We start from the raw sequence: 18,816 nt of genomic DNA on the forward strand, positions 1-18,816 counted from the left end.
GCATATGCACAGGGATGAAGTAAAGGAGCTCTGCATATGCAACCATTCAATCAGGAAAATCAAGAATGACAGAAATAAGTACATTACACAGATTTCTGTCCTTCCAGGCTTACACATCTGCCAGAGGATTTGCATAGATTCCTGAACAAACCAAAAGCAGTAAAAAGAAATCACACAAAACATGTCCTCTTTCAAATAGCAACAGCAAGAGAAGAGACATCAAACTGTTGCAATAATAATTTTCCATTCAATCCCTAGAACGTGAAACTATTAAACTGAAGATAAACTAGCATAAGAACACCAACATACAGTTAATCTGAGATTAGATCAAAAGCTTCGAATAAAAATTGTGTAGATCTTTGGTAAACTACGGAAAGCCTTAAAAGCAACATAACTTCGCTACAGCTAAAGACCAAGAGTCAGCTCTCAACCAGTAACTTTGTTCACGAACTAGATAACAGAAATTGTCAACTAGGAGGATGAGGTACGAAGGAAGAAAGGTTCACACATTTTCTAGATGCTTTGAGATCACATCGCCCTTAGAATTAATAGCTTATAAATATTGTGGATAACTTGTAGATCATTGTATACAAGAACACAACATGGAATAAAAATACATGTACTCACAGTACTACCATAAGTTAATTCTTGATTTTGCTACTGCAATCTCTTCATAGCATTCCTTGTATTATTCATCGCATAACGTTTCGGTATTAGAATATTTGAATAACTAGTCTGTGAATGAAACAACCCCAGAGAGTATACCGTTTCAAGAATAAAGTCAGTAATATGATGAACATTATAACATCATACTTACAGTGAAATCAGTAATACAGTCAACAATATGATAACAGAATCGACCTCACACTACAAAGTGATCAACTTCATCAAACCTTGACCAGAAAGATAAGGGGCTATTCAACTGATATTTTTTTTTCAAAAGAAAAAGTATAAAAAGCTTCTGATAGCATGTTCAAAAAGGTAAACTAGAATGACTTATCTCGGGCAAAAAGTTGTTCATACGAACAACTACTATGCCTCAATTCCAATCAAGTGGGGTTTGGCTATATGAATCCTCACGGAACATGTTGTTCCATTGGTTGTCCCAAACCAATATCACTTACACAAAAAGAGAAGATAAAAACTTAAGTTAATGGTTTATGGAAAATGAAAAACACAAGAAGATTGGCTAATATTAAGGAACCAACTGGAAATTTATTCTTTCGGGCTAGATTTGGCAATTACTTGGATCTGTTATACTCAAAGAATCTTTAGACCTATGAGATATAACATTCAGACATCTAGACCCAATTTTGCATATAATGTAATGATAAATAATTAAAGATGTAACACATTGAATAAACATAGCATGGCTAAAATGGAAGTGTTAAAAAGATGCTAAGCAATAAGAAAATACAATATGAGGTAAATGACAGGCTGGACAGTTGTGAGACCGACTACTGGAGTAAACAACCATAGGTAAAAATGTAAATGTTAAGATGAATGATCACGTCCGACAAATTGCAGAGGGTAACATTGTTTGACTGAGCCCTTGTAAACCTCCACATGCATTAGAAATGAATGTAATAAAAGGAAATGAGGTAGAACAAAACTTACTCAAAGGGAAGTCTCACGGTATCTCCAATCTCTTATAAGTTATAACTAAGCGAACTTAACTAACAGCAGAACACAAAGAAAGCAAATGCCATATATAAGCAAAATCAACTAGCTGAAATAAGACTTGTTGTGATGTTGTCACACTTATGTTGAATCTGGTAATGGTGGAGACTTTCCATAAGGTGTATGTTTAAGGATAAGCATAAGAGTTGAGAACCTCAAGATTTAATATCTCTAGTTCTTCTTTAAAGACACATTTTTTTTAGTATGAAATGAAATAAGCCCAACAGAGGAATGTATGTAAATAATTCATATAACTGACCCAATTATTTTGGTATTAAGATGCAGTTGATTGATTGATGAGATCCATTATTGATAAGCTTCCTGTCGTTCTCCTTGTAAGAAAAAACACCATTCTAAGCTAAATAGGTTAACATCTCCATTTTCCTCCCGTGAATGAGTAAAAAAAACTAGGAAAAAAATAGTCCTAAATGAGGATAAGATCAAATATATATCTCTTTGGTAAATTTTCATCCAAGACATGGATAAACAAAAAGAGGCATGGGAGGTTAGACTACCTTGTAGGAGAGAATACACTGTTAATACCAGAGAGAAGATACTCTAGTTTACAAGACAGATTATTTGATGCAACTTTAGTTATAACTCATATTTCCGACAACCTTTGAGAATGACTCCAGCCTTAAGGACGTGCTGCCAATGGACACAATAACTACACACACAAAATATACCTCACAAGCTACCAATGAGCACGAAGTCAAATAAATTAGATTGAGCATCAGAAAATACAAATCGGTGCAGATCAAGAAAGTTCAATGAAATGCAGCTGCATTAAGCATTTCAAAATCCTTGGAAAGATTTTTAAAGTAGCATTTGTCTCTTTTTTTTTGAGAAATTAGTATTGTTGTATTCTTCAGCATGAGGAATGCTGACCACCATAAAAAACATGTTACAGAGAAAGTAGAATCTAGCTTTACAAAGCTCCTAGAAATTCTACTAACTGCTCTATTTCCTCTAGAGTAGTCACCAGACAATTCCATTTCACATCATGGACTGATCGGATGTTGTCTTTAAAACACCTTCCATTTCTCTCCCTCCAGACTGACCACCATATGCAAGAGGGTATTATCCTCCACCATTTTTTCTGACTTTTACTTCCCCCTCTTTTCATCCAACAACTCATTAGATTAGTTGTATGTTTAGGCATTGTCCACACTGTCTTTGTGAGACTGAAAAACAAGTTCCACAACTGAGCTTTGAATTTACAGTGTAGGAACAAGTGATTGTTTGTCTCCCCAATCTCATTGCACAAAAAACATCTAGTTACCACAACTCTCTCCTTCTTTTGTAGCACTTCATGAGTAAGGCATGCCTTTTTTACCACTAACCATGTGAAGCATTTCACTTTTGTAGGGGCTATGTTCTTCCAGACATTTCTCCATATCTTCAGCTCTTCCTCCTGCATAATGCTATTATCCCTCTTGTATAGCTTATTTACTGTGAAACTTCCTTCTGAATTGTGTCTACATCTAAGTCTGTCAGGCTCCGTTGTTGTCCCACCAAAAGTATCCACTTCTTTTAGCAAGTCAACCACTCTTTCTACCTCCCATTCATTTAAGTGCCTTCTGAAGTTAAGATCCCAACCCTGGGGGACCAGCAATCAGACACAACAATTTCAGGGTTGCTAGATAGTAACATGAGATATGGAAATTTATCCTGCAGTGGTACTTCCCCTATCCAGTTATCCTTCCAGAACCTACCATTGTTTCCATTGCCCACTCTGATTTTAGAGTTCTCCTGTAGCTTTGACCATAGACCTCTGATAGCCCTCCATACACCTATGCCATAAGTGCAATTCTTTTCATTTGAGCACTAAAGGACTGTTCTGTCCAAACTTGTGAACAATTACTTCCTTCAAGAGGGAAGTTTCTCCATCACAGAATCTCCAAAGCCATTTCATCAAAAGGAAATTGTTTTGAATTCTCGGATTTTTAATTCCTAGTCCTCCTTGTGTTTTTCTTAATTGGGTGACCTCCCATTCAACCAGATTATATCCCTCCTCTTTGTAGCCTTTCCCCAAAAAATTTCTTCTTAGTCTATCTAGCTTCTTCATTACACTTGCAGGAAAAGGAAACAAAGACATCACATACGTAGGTAGAGAGTCCAACACTGAGTTTATTAGTGTGACTCTTCCCCCTAAAGACAAATATTGTGCTTTCCACTGTGCTAGTCTCTTTTCAATCCTTTCGATAGTGTTATTCCATATCTCTACTTCTTTTCCTGCCTAGTGGCATACCCAAAAACATAGTGGGCAAAATGCCCACTTCACACCCCATCACACTAGCTAAAGTCTGAGCATTTGTTACCTCTTTGATGGGGAAGATACTACTTTTCCTCCAGCTCACCTTTAGACCAGAAACAACTTCAAATATCACCAACATGACTCTGCAATAGGTAATTTGTTCCACTGTGGCTTCACAAAAGATAATGGTGTCATCTGCATATTGCAGATGGAATATCTCCAGACCACCCTCCTCTATTCTAAAACCCTTTAGCCAATTGTTGTGAATTGTTATTCTCATTATGCTACTGAACCCTTCCATAGCCAAAATAAACAAGAAGGGAGATAGAGGGTCCCCTTGTCTGAGTCCTCTTTCAGAAGGAAAAACCCAACAGTTTCTCCATTCACTAAAATGGAGAACCTACAGTTTTAATACAAATATTGATCCACTTCAACCACCTATCCCCAAACCCCATTTGTTTTAGAATACTTAGCAAGTAATCCCAATTCACATGGTCATAAGCCTTTTCAATGTCTAGTTTACACATTAGACTAGCTACCCCTCCCCTGATCCTGGTGTCTACACATTCATTTGCTATTTGATGCTTATTCACCAGAGTGTTCATCACTTTATTCAATCTCTCAATTAACACTTTAGCAACTATCTTGTAAATCCCAGAAATCAAACTAATGTGTCTGAAATCCCTTAGTTCCACTGCACCTGCCTTTTTTGCTATAAAGGCTACATATGTAGGATTTCACTGAGTATGTTGTTGTTGTTGTCAATGATGATCATGAAAATATTGCATTGTTCCCATAATATCAGCCTTAGTAACCTCCCAAAAAGTTTGAAAAAAGTGCATATTGAAGCCATCAGGGCCAGATGCCTTATCTGCTGCACATGTTTTGATGCTATCCCTTACTTCTTCCTCTTCAAAATTTCTTTGTAACCATTCCTGATCTTCAATGGAAAGAGTTGCTATATCTTGGAGGATGTGATCAGGTCTCCATTCTTCTATTTCTGTATACAAACCCTGCTAGAAACTCTGAATGACAATTTTGATTTCTTCTGGATCAGAGATAGTTTGCCCTTCTACCTCTAAAGAATCAATGGAATTATATCTTTTGTGAGAATTAGCCAACCTGTGGAAAAACATAGTATTCTTGTCTCCACTCTTCAACCATTGCTCTCTTGATCTTTGTCGCCAAGATATTTCTTCCTGCTTAGCTTCCTCCTCAAACTCCATGGCAAGGTGGGTCTTTTGTACTAGTTCATCATCAGTTAGAACTCTTTGTTCCTGAATGAATTCCAATGCACTCAACTGCTGCAAGATATTTTCTTTCCTTTGCTACCAATTGCCCCTGTTGTTTTTGCTCCATTGGATCAGCTCCTTTTTTAGAAGCTTTAGTTTGTTAGCTAATATGTAAGCAGGTCTGCCAGTGTTAGGAAAGGAATTCCACTAGTCTTTGACTTTGTCTTTAAAGCACTAAACTTCTAGCCACCAATTTTCAAATTTAAAATATGTCTTGTGCCAACTCCAGTCCGCACATGTGAGAAGGATAAGATTGTGATCAGACCCTACTCTTGGAAGAAGAGTTTGCCTGACATGAAGGAAAATATTCTCCCAATCTACTGAGTATAAAAATCTGTCAATCCTTGAAGCACTATTGTGATTTCCCACCTTTTTCCATGTAAATGATCCTCCAACTAAAGGAGGATCCACCAGCTACAGGTTACTAATGCACTCTGAAAATTCTGCCATTGCTCCAGAGATTCTGTGGCAGATTGATCTCTCTGTGACAAACCTAGTAACATTAAAATCCTCACACACCACCCAAGGCCCCTCAAAACTGTTTCTATTCACTTCAAGTTCATTCCAGAACTCCCTTCTCACTACTCTATTACAATCAGCATAAACTGCACACTCAGGTGCCAGGTTAACTCCTAATCAATTCCAGTAAACTTACAAGTGTTCGTCCTATGTCCATCCAAGGAAACTAAATAAAGTTTAGCTATAGGCTGACTTGTTTAATGAATCTTTGTTTTCCAGACGAAGATATCAAATGAATCTTTGTTAATATAAAATAACTGACTTGACAAAATTGACTTTATTACTTTGAATCTTCTTTCCCCACAATCTCACATAACTAGAAAGCCTAATTTGTCCAAAAATACGTCATCAGAAGGTGTTTAACTTTACCCAGTCCTTACATGATCTTATGGCGAGAACAACACCCATTGAAATTATCATTAGAACCCTTCTACTTGACTTGTAATGGCTAAGTTTAAAAGCAGATGGGAAAGAGACATAATGCTCCGGAAACCCACTACCCTTTAAAAATTGAATGTGCAATATTATCATAGAACTGTCAGACAGCCCAATGGACACCAAATGAGGAAGACAAAGAGGTTAGCAACATTAGAACTGAACATATATAAAATGATCTATGAATAAGTAAGACCACTCCACTTAATGAACCTTAACTTACAAGATTTCTCCCAAAAGCACAAGAATTCTAGGATTTCCCAAGAGAACCTAAACTAACACGATTCAGACAAAAGATTATCAACCCATAGTTACCGAACGAAAAGCCCCAAAATATACCAAGGATAAATTTGGATGTCACTTTAAATTAGGTGAAGAGAAGACTACTGAAGGCAACAGACCTGCTCAAGAGCCTCATTAGCAAATGCCAGTTTGTTTCTCATCATTTATTCATATTCAGTGGATAGGAGGGCTGAAAAGAATTACTAATACAATATAGCTCCAAAAAACACACAACATTCCTCTAATTTGTAATAGGAGTTTTCTGCTGCTTCAAATCGCTCTCCTGTTCCTTTATAGCAGTGGAAAAGATGGTTTTAGTATTTTGGCACATGTATAGATGTCAAGCATTTCAAACATCTCATTAGATGACATTGAACACCATTCTGATGATTACTAGCATCATAGAAACTTTTAACTGATGCACCTTTATTTCGGATAGACGAGGCAATTTTTTAAGACATGCTGCTTGTTATGTGGTTAATTACATTAAAGGGCTTTTAGACCTGATTCAAAGTTCACAGACAAATAAAAATAAGCAGCAATCTACAGATACAGACAGTCTACGTCAGCAATCTACAGATACACATTTGAAAGCCTAACTATCCCCGTTTGACTCCAGAAAGTTTCACATCCATCCAGGACAGCGCCATTGACCAAGATATTAACTATGTTGCTCAAATAAATCTAAAGAGAAGGATATGCTATATTTCAGTAAAGCCCAACAAATAATGCACCGCCAACACTCTTTAAGATATAAAAACAATCAAATTAAGAATTCCATTTCCTCTCCATTGAAATGCGTACATACTGGGATATGATTACAAATCTTAATTTCATAAAAAATATAAATACAAAATGTTAACAATATTCAGGAAGTACTTAAAATTATTTGATAAGGGAATAAAAGAAGAGAAGTATACAGTTAAAAGTCTGAAACTAAGGGCTTCAACTGCTTTAGAGAAAGCAAGTTCCGAAATAAAGAGAGCAAAAACGAAAATAAAATAACAAAACACTCAAAATACTTCTCTCCCAACAATCCTTAGTTCAAGATTGGCGTTTTAGTGGATAGTTGTCATGACAAATAACCATGCAAAAAAGCCTATAAGCTCTCTCAATATTTCTCCCAATTTATTTATTATGCTTTTCTTGATAAATTATAAATGCAACACATCGAATTTTTGCTAAGAATGGCTGATATACTTATGTAATGGTAAATATATTCATCCACTTTTGTTATTTAATTGATGGTAAACAATTATATATTTGTAATTCTCAAAAGTTTAAGCATTTCTACTCTAGAGCACAGGGAAGGTTTGGAATACTAGTAACAGAAGACTTTCTCATTCTTTATCTGCCAAAAGTTTAAGCATTTCGTAAGAACCTTGGTAATTTCAAATTGCTATTTCATTAATTATACATATTAATAATAATCAGATAGAAGGGCGATAAAATTACAAGCACAATATATTTAACTTCACTATCACCTTATTTATTCACATAATGAGTGTTCTACATCAGCACAGCACCATATCTATAATGCAAAAAATCATAAAGAAACCAGAACATTCCCCTGTGCTTCCAAAATCACATACTATACCAACATCTATAGCTATGGATAATCTTGACTCACAGTCTGCTAAGAACTAGAACACTCACATATCATGCAGAGACAGAAAAGGACCCAACATACACATCCATGGAAACAGAATCTTCCTAGGACCTTGATATCATGCTACAGGAACGAGCCAATCGAATCGTCAGTCTGCCTCCATCAATGGTTGCCTCTCGCTCAACTGCGTCCTGGTTATACTGTTTCCTGCACCCTGGACAACGCCCATCTTCCTCGAGAATCTTCTTGTGACAAAAGAGGCAAAGCCTGAATCCGCACGAACAAGGGAGAAAACTCGTGTCTGTATAATCCAAATCTTCACAGCATATAGGACACAATGTGGGCGTGGATAAAGTCTTACATCCCCAAACAGAGTCCCTCCTACAATGCCGCTCAGAATTCATTGGGAAACTATACTGCTTCGACAAATTTGGCAGACCCGACGGACGGAATGTATCATCGGACCTCCATGCCCGGCAACTGAGAGGAGGTCTAGGTGTCAATCCTCTGTCCTTACACTCCTGCTTTGATCTATCAATCCCTGAACCCTGACTTTCAGAAACCTCTTTCCTAGAACTCATATGTGTCATATTCTCATCTCTCTCAAAATGTGAATCCAAGCTGGTATTTTGCTGCTCCTGTTTTTTATCTGTAGCCGCCAGAGCATCAGCAACAGCCTCCCAATCATCCAAACAGTCATCGTCTGCTTCTTTATCTTCCTCACTCACACTCCCTGAACAACATCCACCACTGCTACTGCTGCTACTACTGCCGCTACTGCTCCCTGTGAAATTAGTCCCAGAATCATTTCCTCCCAAAACACTACTGGTGTGGCTTGTAGGTGAATCAAAATCACAATAGTGGTTTAAGGATCCTTCATGGTCCTCTTCACCTCTTGGCTTTATCTGCAACTTCTCAATCAATCGTTCCCTCTCATTCACAACATTCTTCGCTGGACCCTTTGTTCCAGTGTTTGGTTCCGCCTTCAACCCTTTGTTCTTCACTATACAAAACCCCAATCGACAAGATTTAAGAAACATAGACATAAGAAATTTAAATAATTAATCACATACACTCAGAGACGCAAGTACAACATTGAAAAAGGGGAAAAAATCACGAGAAGGCAGATAACAGGTGCATGCAAAATCATTGAGAAATTATTAAAAAAAAAAAAGGAGATCTTATGCTACCTTGTGAAAGCCACTGCTCGCGTCGAACATCAAGCTTGCACTGCTTCAGCTTCGCCGACCGATTAGCCTGAATTCATAGAACAAATCACAGAAATACAACTCAAATCATAATGAAACTAACAATACAGTTTCAAATAAAAGCAATTGAAAACAAAATTTTAATATGCAGAAGCTTAAAACGGACAAAATATTACCCTTTTTTTCTTGGCAAAATCTTTCGGGTTAGAGGAAGCAACAGGGATCGAAACGTTAGGGATTGAGTCAGAAACCATTGTTGCTGAGTCAAATCGGATCAAAAACCCTAAAATTGATGAGATGAATATCTCAAGAATTTAGAGAGAGAAAGCAATTGAGTGATTTAGATATAGAGAGAGAAAACCAACGGTGAGTGAAAGAGAGCGGATAACGGAAACTTCTGCTCTGCTTCGCTCGGATCTTTTTTCGACTCAGAAACCAAAGTCCTGCACTCAATGCTTATATATATACAAATTTTTGTTCCATAATTGCCCCTCAATTCAACCCAAATTTCCGCATACACTGTCCCTTAGCATGGAACGAGAAATTAACTCGCTCTTTACGTGGCACCGTTTAATTTAATAATTATATAAAAATAAATAAAAATTATTGATTTAAAATTAAATTTTAAATGTTTTTATTCAAAATAAATTATTTTAATTATAATAAAATAATATTATGTGTCACGTGAAATGAAACAAACTAAGGTTGGAAATTAGGTTACATGAATAATCCTTACCTAAGGCACGGAAAAAGCCACGACGCCGTTTGGCTGAGTTATGGTCTTCTAGAATTGGTAATTCCCTAATTTGTGGGTGAGATTATTTTGGGATCTTATTCTTTAGCTAACGTAAAATAACTTGAGTCCTAAGCATTAAAACTTAAATTTTACATTTTTGGTAAATGGTAAATATTTTTTTCGCAGGTTATTTAGAAGAATATTGAAAAGTGAAAATAGTAAATACAAATATGTTAAATTATATTTGTGAATGACTAACAATAGCTTTAACGTCGGATTTTGAATATAATATTTTTCAACTGTAACTCAATAAAGCAAATAATTGATCGAGCTAGTTGACGTTTGTGATCATGAAGCTTATAGCTGCGATCATGATAAGTAATCCGAACAGACATGACAAACATGACACGAGAAATGTGAATGTAATTAATTATTAAAAAATAAGGAATAAGTAAGGAACAAATTAATTATATAGCTAAGCAACGAAATCTGTAGCTTATCTTACTTAGCGATCGATTGTCAAAAAAATCTATTAGCAATTTAGTGACAAAAATCGTACCTAAATTGAGTTTGTTTTTTTAGTGCATTTATTACTTGGAAGGAAAATTAGTAACAATAATCATGAAGGTAAATCCAAAAGGATTACTAATTCATTAGTTTTCTTGTTTACGTATTTTTTATGGTTAATGCGGCTGTGCTTATCTTCTCCATATAACAAAATCAGATGATAAGAAAGAAATAACAACATGGTGTTAATTAATTTGTTAGAGATATATAGTGTAATTTAAATGCTAAGAGAGACAAGTTAAACCACATGATCGATCAATTTAGGATAAGACTAAGCCATGTTAAAAAAAGTTTCTCCTTGTTTTCGTTTGTCATAAAGCATAGAAACATACTGCAGCTATGGTAAAATTGTTAACTACATATTTAAAACTATACTTAATTTTCTCATATTACTTATTTAGTCGATCTTGATAATCCGAATACGGAAAATTTTCAAAGTGGGATTGTATATTAACTCAGTCTCCGACGAAGAAAGTTCAGGCATGCTTCGACTTAACTGAGAAAGTAACTCCCTGCCTTCGCTCCTGTACTCTAACTCAGTAGCTCATTCCGGATAAGCGAGTGAATTTCAAGCCGGAAGGAAAAAAGGTATCATGATCAGTCTCGCAATGATTGAATCAGTCTCAATCACCACATTTGTGAAGCCTTTATGCACATAGATTTCGTCGCTCAATGGAGAAAAGTTACTCTAGGGATAACAGACTGATCTTCCCCAAGGGCTCACATCGACGGGAAGGTTTGGCACCTCGATGTCGGCTCTTCGCCATTCTGTCCCCAGAGAGAGAGCGTGCAAAAGCCCGATGAATAAATAGGGGATGGACAGTCCTTGAAGCTGTACCACCAAGAAGAAGATCAAGGGAATCTCTCCAGGCTAGAGAAGGGATATTCCATATCAGCAGCTATGCTAGCTCGAAAAGGACTGAAAGAACTTACATTAGGTCGTGACTTGAGAATTCTCCTAAGCCTGGCACTAGGTGATCTATGTGTCAAAGGGATACTTAAACTCGCAATTGACTTCAAAATCATTGTTGATTGCTTCAATGAAAATAAAGAAGTCCAAATCGAACCCACAAATCAAGACAAACAGACTCGTGGTTTGATTTGATTGATTTGGTGTTGAAAAAAATAAATCAGTCATTGTTGATTTGATTTGGTATTAATAGAAAAAAAATCAAACTGATCTAAATCAAATTGACATATTTGGGCTTGTAATATGACTAAAAAAATGATATGTGTTATGTATTTTTATGAGTTTTTGATATGTTTTTCTGAGAAAATATCTTGAAGATGTCATTGTACATATTAGTTTTTTTTAATTTTATTTATTCGAGTGTCTTTGAGATGTTATTAAACAATATAATCACACGATCAAGAAAACAACCTTCATTTGATAACTTCAAATGCGACATTAAATTGCACGATCAAGGGAACAACCTCTTCAATTTGATCTATTTTTCGATCACGGTGTAATTATAAAAAAAATGAAAAAAATGAAAAAAATGAGAAAAGCGAAAGAACCAACTAAACCAAAACCGAAAAAACCGACGTTAGGTTGGTTTGATTTGGTTTATAAGTTTAGTAAACCGACATAATTATTTGAATATTTTTTAATGAAAAATCAAAATCAAACCGAGCTATACACACCCCTACTTACCACATTCACTAATTACTCGGTAAAAAAAAGAGATAAAAATATAACACGTGCAAACACACAATTATTCAAGATAATTAAGACAATATTTATATATTGCCAAAACAAGAAACTTTATATTTTACTCTTCCCAATTTACCAAGAGTATAAGATGGTTTAAATAAAACTCCATTTTTTGAATAAATAGATTACTCTGATAAATAATCTTAGTCTTGATTTTTTTTGGTTCTGCCTTATCTTTTATATTACCAAAAATAAACGTTTAGGTAATATCTAAGATATTCTATACAATCAACCTGTCTTATCATCCAAAAACTTGAAAATGATTTAATTGTGTTGGCTAGACAATTTAAATCATATTTATTTGTAAATATTGACATTGAAAATAAAGCGAAACGTGCAAAAAGAATTTAGTACATATTCTCCCAACTACTCGTTGAACCTAAACAAATATCTCATATTGCAAAGATGATCTGAATTGTGAATTATGGATCGACAAAGACCTACAAATATTGAATGAGTATAAGCAGACTCATTGGCCAACTTAATTAGTTTTGATACACGTTGGACGGACACATTAAGAAAATAGAGCGTCCTATCATAATTTTTTTCATTCTGAAGTGATCTTCGATTGAAAGTAGAGATTGCAATCGTATTCTCGCTATATGTAATGACCCCGAAGGTCATTTTTTATATTTTCGACAAAATTACCATTTTACCCCTCATGTCAGCTGCCCCGAGTCATTTTAGATTGAGTTTGAAAGTTGTTTTTGAAAATCTTGTGAAAAGTTGAGGTTTTGCTAGAGAAATGAGTTTTAAAGGCTTATGTTGTCAAATTTTGAGTTTCGAAGTCATTTGAAGTTTCGAGTCTCGAAATTAAATTTCATCCATTTTGGAATGTGGAAATTGGTCTACGAGAGTTGTCTAAATCAGATTTGGAGTTAAAACGTGAAATTTAGGTCCGAAGAATTGAGTTAAAGTTTGATCCAAATTTGACTTTGGTCAACATTTGGAATTCAGGGAGGGGGGAGGGGGGGTCAAATTGGATTTTTGATGGTTATTGAGTTTCGGGAGGTGATTCTACCACTAGAAAGGGCTTCGTTGTAATTTTTGGAAGTCCTGAGATCGTTTTGGTATTTTGGAGGCCTAAGTTAGTTTAGTTGCGATATTTCAAGTTTCGGGTCAAGGAGACCTTGAATTCGAATTGCGTTGATTTCATTAAGTCCATAGTATCATTCCAAGCTGGTAACATATTTGGTTTGTGTTCCGAAAGTTCCAGATGAGTTTTGGGTGAGATTTTAAGCTTTTTGGGTGCTTTGCTGCTGTTTCAGCAAATTGTGGCAACTAAAAGGTTCATTATTAGTTTTAAAGATCAAAAAAATATTCTGAAACTTCTGAAATTTTGAGCATGAATTATAGGACTTATTTACAAAGTTGGTGAATTTTCGCTAAGTGGAGATTGGATTTTTATCGCAAAATAAGAAATAATTGTTCACCGAATAGAAATGATATTTGACTGAGAAAACGAGTTCAAAATTGAGTTTCGATTGAAGGAGCAGGTCCGTATCATTATTTAAGACATTTAGGAAAAAGAATCGGGTCATTTCACTATTGTATGAGGGATTTACGGCTCTTTAACTGAAAATATAAGTTGTAGATTTTCTGGTGCAAATATAGTTGTACTGGTATATAAATCTCAGACTATGCTCATTTGATATTTTGAGCATATCAAGAGTTCTAGAGCTCGGAATGGAGTGATTCTTACAGATTTCTTCTCGATATAATATGAGGGTTAGTATACAATCCTGAATTTGACATTTTCTCATGATTTCTTTATCTGATTTTCTTTACTTATAAGTAAATTTCTTGGGAAAATTCGGGTTTTGTTGATTTGGACTCCACTTTGGACGAAAAAGGTATATTTAGGATCCTTGTGTTATGGGTAACCTGATTTTGACATAAATTTGTTGATTCATCAATTATTTTCATTATATTAATTGCGTATAATTTGAATTTTTCTGATAAAGTTAAAATTTGCTAAATTGAGGATTTCAATGTCGATTTTAACTCTATTTTTATGAAATTTCATATTTAAACTTTACTAAACATGGGTAATATATTTTTCAAAAAATATTTTAGTTTTGAGTCGGGTTTCGGATTCGCATATTAATTGGTGTTTGGGGGCTGATTTCAACTCCAAATTCAAATTGGTTTTCAACAATAGTTTCTAAATATTTCAAGGATGGTTTTCATGTAAAAATTTCCAGTTTTTTTTTTATTTACAAAATCAGGTTTTTTGGGTTTTCGGGTCAGATTCGACCTGATTTTCAAAAATATTGATTTGGATATCGTTAGACTCGTGTTCTTATTAGTATTCATGTTTGAATAAATTATCTTAATTCGAAATGTCGGCGTAATGGTAAAGCTCAGATTTCATAGTAGTTCGAGATTGAATTCGAGACAAATGAATTTCTAAATCTTTGTTTAAACTTGTAGGATCATGTATTCGTGTTTTACGTGTTTAGAAGTAATGGGAAGTGAAATTGGGGATTATTTGATGCTTAATCATACTTGATAATGAATAAGGGGGTAATAGATAGCAAAAGAGATGATTTAGCATGTGGTGTTCGATATGAGTGATACTTGGCTTATTGTGAATACTTGAATATGTTGTTGTGATATGAGGTGTGACTTGTTGATATTATCATTCCATCATTGTATTTTATATGGACATTGCCTATTTGCATCGATTCCGATACTTTGAGATGAAATTTGATTTGAGGATTATGCAGAAGGAAAATGGTTCTGGCGAGAGATGATTTATGCCGAAGAAAAATAGTTCCGGCGAAAGATGATTTATGTCGGAGAAAAATGGTTCCGGAGGATACATGGTCCATGTGTGGCCTCCATGGATTCCGGCCTGCTAGTTGGCGTATGTATATCATTAGGATAGACATGCATCACTATATATGACATTGCATTGCACTGTATTGCATTATATGTCTTTTGCCATTTGTGGACTGTGTTTACCCCTGATATTCCCTTGTTTCATACTATTGATTGGTGTGACTTGACTGCGACTTGAGCTGTAGTTGTTGATGCCGGTGATTTGAGAGGTAGTTGTTGATATCGACGATTGTTCTTGTTCCTCATTACTTTTACTTTGTTCTATTCGAGAGACAGAGTTTTGAGACTTGTATTTATTTCAGTATCTTTATATTTAGAGGCTTGTACATGTGACAACCAGTCTGTGGGAGATTTTGTTATTAACTAAGACTTTCGCTTTTATCTTCAAATTACTTATTTTTGAATTGTTTCCGCTTTTATTTTTGTAATTATTGAATTATGTTGACTTATCCGATGAAAAAGAATAAGTGTCATCACGCTCGAATTTCGGATCGTAACACTGTACCTCCCCCAACACATCTTATAACAAATATGGGATCCCGTCATTTTCCCTATAAGCCATGAATCAATAATTGGAGTATCATGAATCAATAATTGGCGTATGTACTATTAACAAAAAATAATTAGACCTTTGACTTGTGTATGTGTCCCTTTACCTATAAAGCAAATCATGATCTGATATATAAAGTTATTTAGCTAATGTACACAGGGTTATATTATCGGTTCAAATAAGTTACAAAATTTAGGATAAGATTAAGCCATGTTAAAAAAAGTTTATCCTTGTTTTCGTTTGTCATAAAGCATAGAAACATACTTAAGCTTTGGTAAAATTGTTAGCTACATATTCAATACTATACTTAATTTTCTCATATTACTTACCACTAGGGTGTAGAAGTCAAATCGAACAGAAAAACCAAGACAAACCGACTTATGGTTTAGTTTGATTGATTTGGTGATAAAAAAATAAATCGGTCATTGTTGGTTTGATTTGATATTAATAGAAAAAAGTCAAACAGAATCCAAATTAAACCGACATATAATATATATATATATATATATATATATATATATATCATTTCATATTTGGACTTGTAATATGACTAAAAATTCGATATGTGTTGTGTATTTTTGTGAGTTTTTGATATGTTTTTCTGAGACGATATCTTGAAGATGTCATTGTACATATTATTTTTTTTCAATTTTATTTATTCGAGTGTCTTTGAGATGCCATTAAGCAATATAATCACACGATTAAGAGAACAACCTTCATTTGAGAACTTCAAGTGCGACATTAAATCACACGATCAATGAAACGACCTCTTCAAGTTAATCTCTTTTTCAATCACGGTGTAATTGTAAAAAAATAAAAAAAAAACTGAGAAAACCGAAAGAACCAAGTAAACCAAAATCGAAAAAAATGACGTTAGATTAATTTGATTTATAAGTTTGATAAACCGACATAATTGTTTGATTATTTTTTTAATGAAAAATCAAACCATACCGACCTATGTACACCCCTACTTACCACATTCACTAATTACTCGTTAAAAGAAAGAGATCAAAATATAACACGTCACACAATTATTCAAGATAATTAAGAGACAATATTTATATATTGCCAAAACAAGAAACTTTACATTTTACTCTTCCTAATTTACCAAGAGTATAACATGGTTTAAATAAGGAAAAATTACCCATATATGCATTTAAGACACTATATTACATCATATAAATCTACTAATTAGGAATTACTAATACAACAACTTAATTACGAGTGATAACATATTCGAATTAATTTATTTAATTTAAATTTTATTTATTTTGTATTTTCGTATTTAATGTTGAAAAGAGAAAATAAAAGGCATGCTTTTTTTATGGCAGTTACCAAGGTAATTGTCTAACTATAATTTCGTAATTTAATTTTACAGATCTTCCAAAAAGATAATAATCTCAACCATTAATTATGTTGGTTAGACAATTTAAATCATGTTTATTTGTAAATATTGACATTGATAATAAAGGGAAACGTGCAAAAAGAATTTAGAACATATTCTCCCAACTACTCGTTGAACCTAAACAAATACTGTTAGGCTTTGTTTTCACCCTACAACAATATCGTACTTAATCAATATCTCATGTTGCAAAGATGATCTGAATTATGCATTATTGATTGAAAAAGACCTACAATTATTGAATGAGAATCAGTAGACTCATTGGCCAACTTAATTAGTTTTGATATACGTTGGACGGCCACATTTGAAGCGTCCTATCATAAATTTTTTCATTCTCAATGAGACCTCTAATTGAAGATAGAAATTGCAATCGTATTCCCACTATACCTCTCCCAACACATCTTATAACAAATATGGATCCCGTCATTTTCCCTATAAGCCATGAATCAATAATTGGAGTATTGCCATTAACAAAAAACAATTAGACCTTTGGCTTGTGTGTGCGCCCTTTGCCTATAAAGCAAATCATGATTTGATATATAAAGTTATTTAGCTAATGTAGACAAGGTTATATTATCGGTTCGAATAAGTTATAACATTTTAATTAATATTTAAAATAGAGATATCGGATACAGCATTAATATGATCATGGCACAACTTTAATATAATTTTTCTTAATTATGAAAATGATCTAATTCCAATTTTGTATTCTAGTACATTATAAATGTATTAAATGGGACCAAATAGAGATAAATATTTTTATACAAACTATGTAAAATAAATTATCTAATTCATTGGATATTCTTGTACTTTTAACTTAGATACAATTTTTATGAATATTGCTTAATCGATCGGTGTCATCATGCCTAACAAAATTGCATCATGACAACACATATTTTGTTACGTAATAATTAGTTGATAGCATTTGTTTTAGAGATTGGTGATACCTTTTATAAAAGATTATAAGACTTCATGTATAAATTATGCATGCAATACATGAAATAAGTTGAGTAAAAATGTAAAGGTATTTATTTAATTAACAAATTAAATTATCAATAATTTAATTTAATTAATTGATTTCTATAATATTAACAGAGGAGTTAAACACGTTTTAATGTTATATTTAAAATTTATTGAGCAATGCAATTATGATAAGTACCGCTAATGGTGGCAATTGGACGGGTTGGGTCAAGTTTGGACAGATCATAATGGTTAAGATAATAATAGGGTCAAGACTCAATCCAAACCAAATTTGTTTGGATCAAAATGACTTAGCTAATGAGTTATATAACGGGTCAAGACTCAATCCAACTCAATTCTTACTAAGATTAATTGTTTTATTTGTTCTTTTAAACTATTTTAGTACTTAAATTATTTTTTTCTTTATTATGACTATAAATAACATACCAAATTAAAAAAAAAAGTTTTTAAAAAATATTTTAACAAGATTTCTCATTAGCCAATTTGGGTTACATGTCAACTCAATTTTTAATGGATTGAAATGGATTGGCTTGAAATGAGATGGGCTAATTAATAAGCGGGTCAATAATCAATCCAAACTTAAATGAATTGGACGAATTAAACGGGTTGAATTTAATTTTGCCACCCCTAATATCACTATAAAAGGGTAGACAACAAACACGGTAAGCAACTCCTTAATTCTCTGTTTTCACCGTTCTTTTCAAATACATTGAATAATTAAGTTTACATCTACTCACATG

General features: G+C 33.8%; 1 protein-coding gene across 2 annotated transcripts; it reads right to left on the minus strand.

Moving 5' to 3' along the window:
• Nucleotides 1-7,930: 7,930 nt before the first annotated feature.
• LOC129895989 (uncharacterized) lies at nt 7,931-9,711 on the minus strand. Of its 2 annotated transcripts, XM_055971793.1 has the most exons (3): nt 9,459-9,711; nt 9,265-9,331; nt 7,931-9,077 (listed from the first exon to the last, which is right to left on the minus strand). In XM_055971793.1, the coding sequence occupies exons 1-3, from the start codon at nt 9,534-9,536 to the stop codon at nt 8,179-8,181; spliced, it is 1,044 nt and encodes a 347-aa protein (XP_055827768.1). In that variant the 5' UTR covers nt 9,537-9,711; the 3' UTR covers nt 7,931-8,178. The 2 variants fall into 2 exon arrangements, with proteins under 2 accessions (XP_055827768.1, XP_055827769.1); XM_055971794.1 differs by lacking the exon at nt 9,459-9,711 and having other exon boundaries at nt 7,931-9,072; nt 9,265-9,337.
• Nucleotides 9,712-18,816: the final 9,105 nt, after the last annotated feature.

This window comes from Solanum dulcamara, chromosome 7 (assembly GCF_947179165.1).
Source record: "Solanum dulcamara chromosome 7, daSolDulc1.2, whole genome shotgun sequence".
NCBI classification, from domain to species: Eukaryota; Viridiplantae; Streptophyta; class Magnoliopsida; order Solanales; family Solanaceae; genus Solanum; species Solanum dulcamara.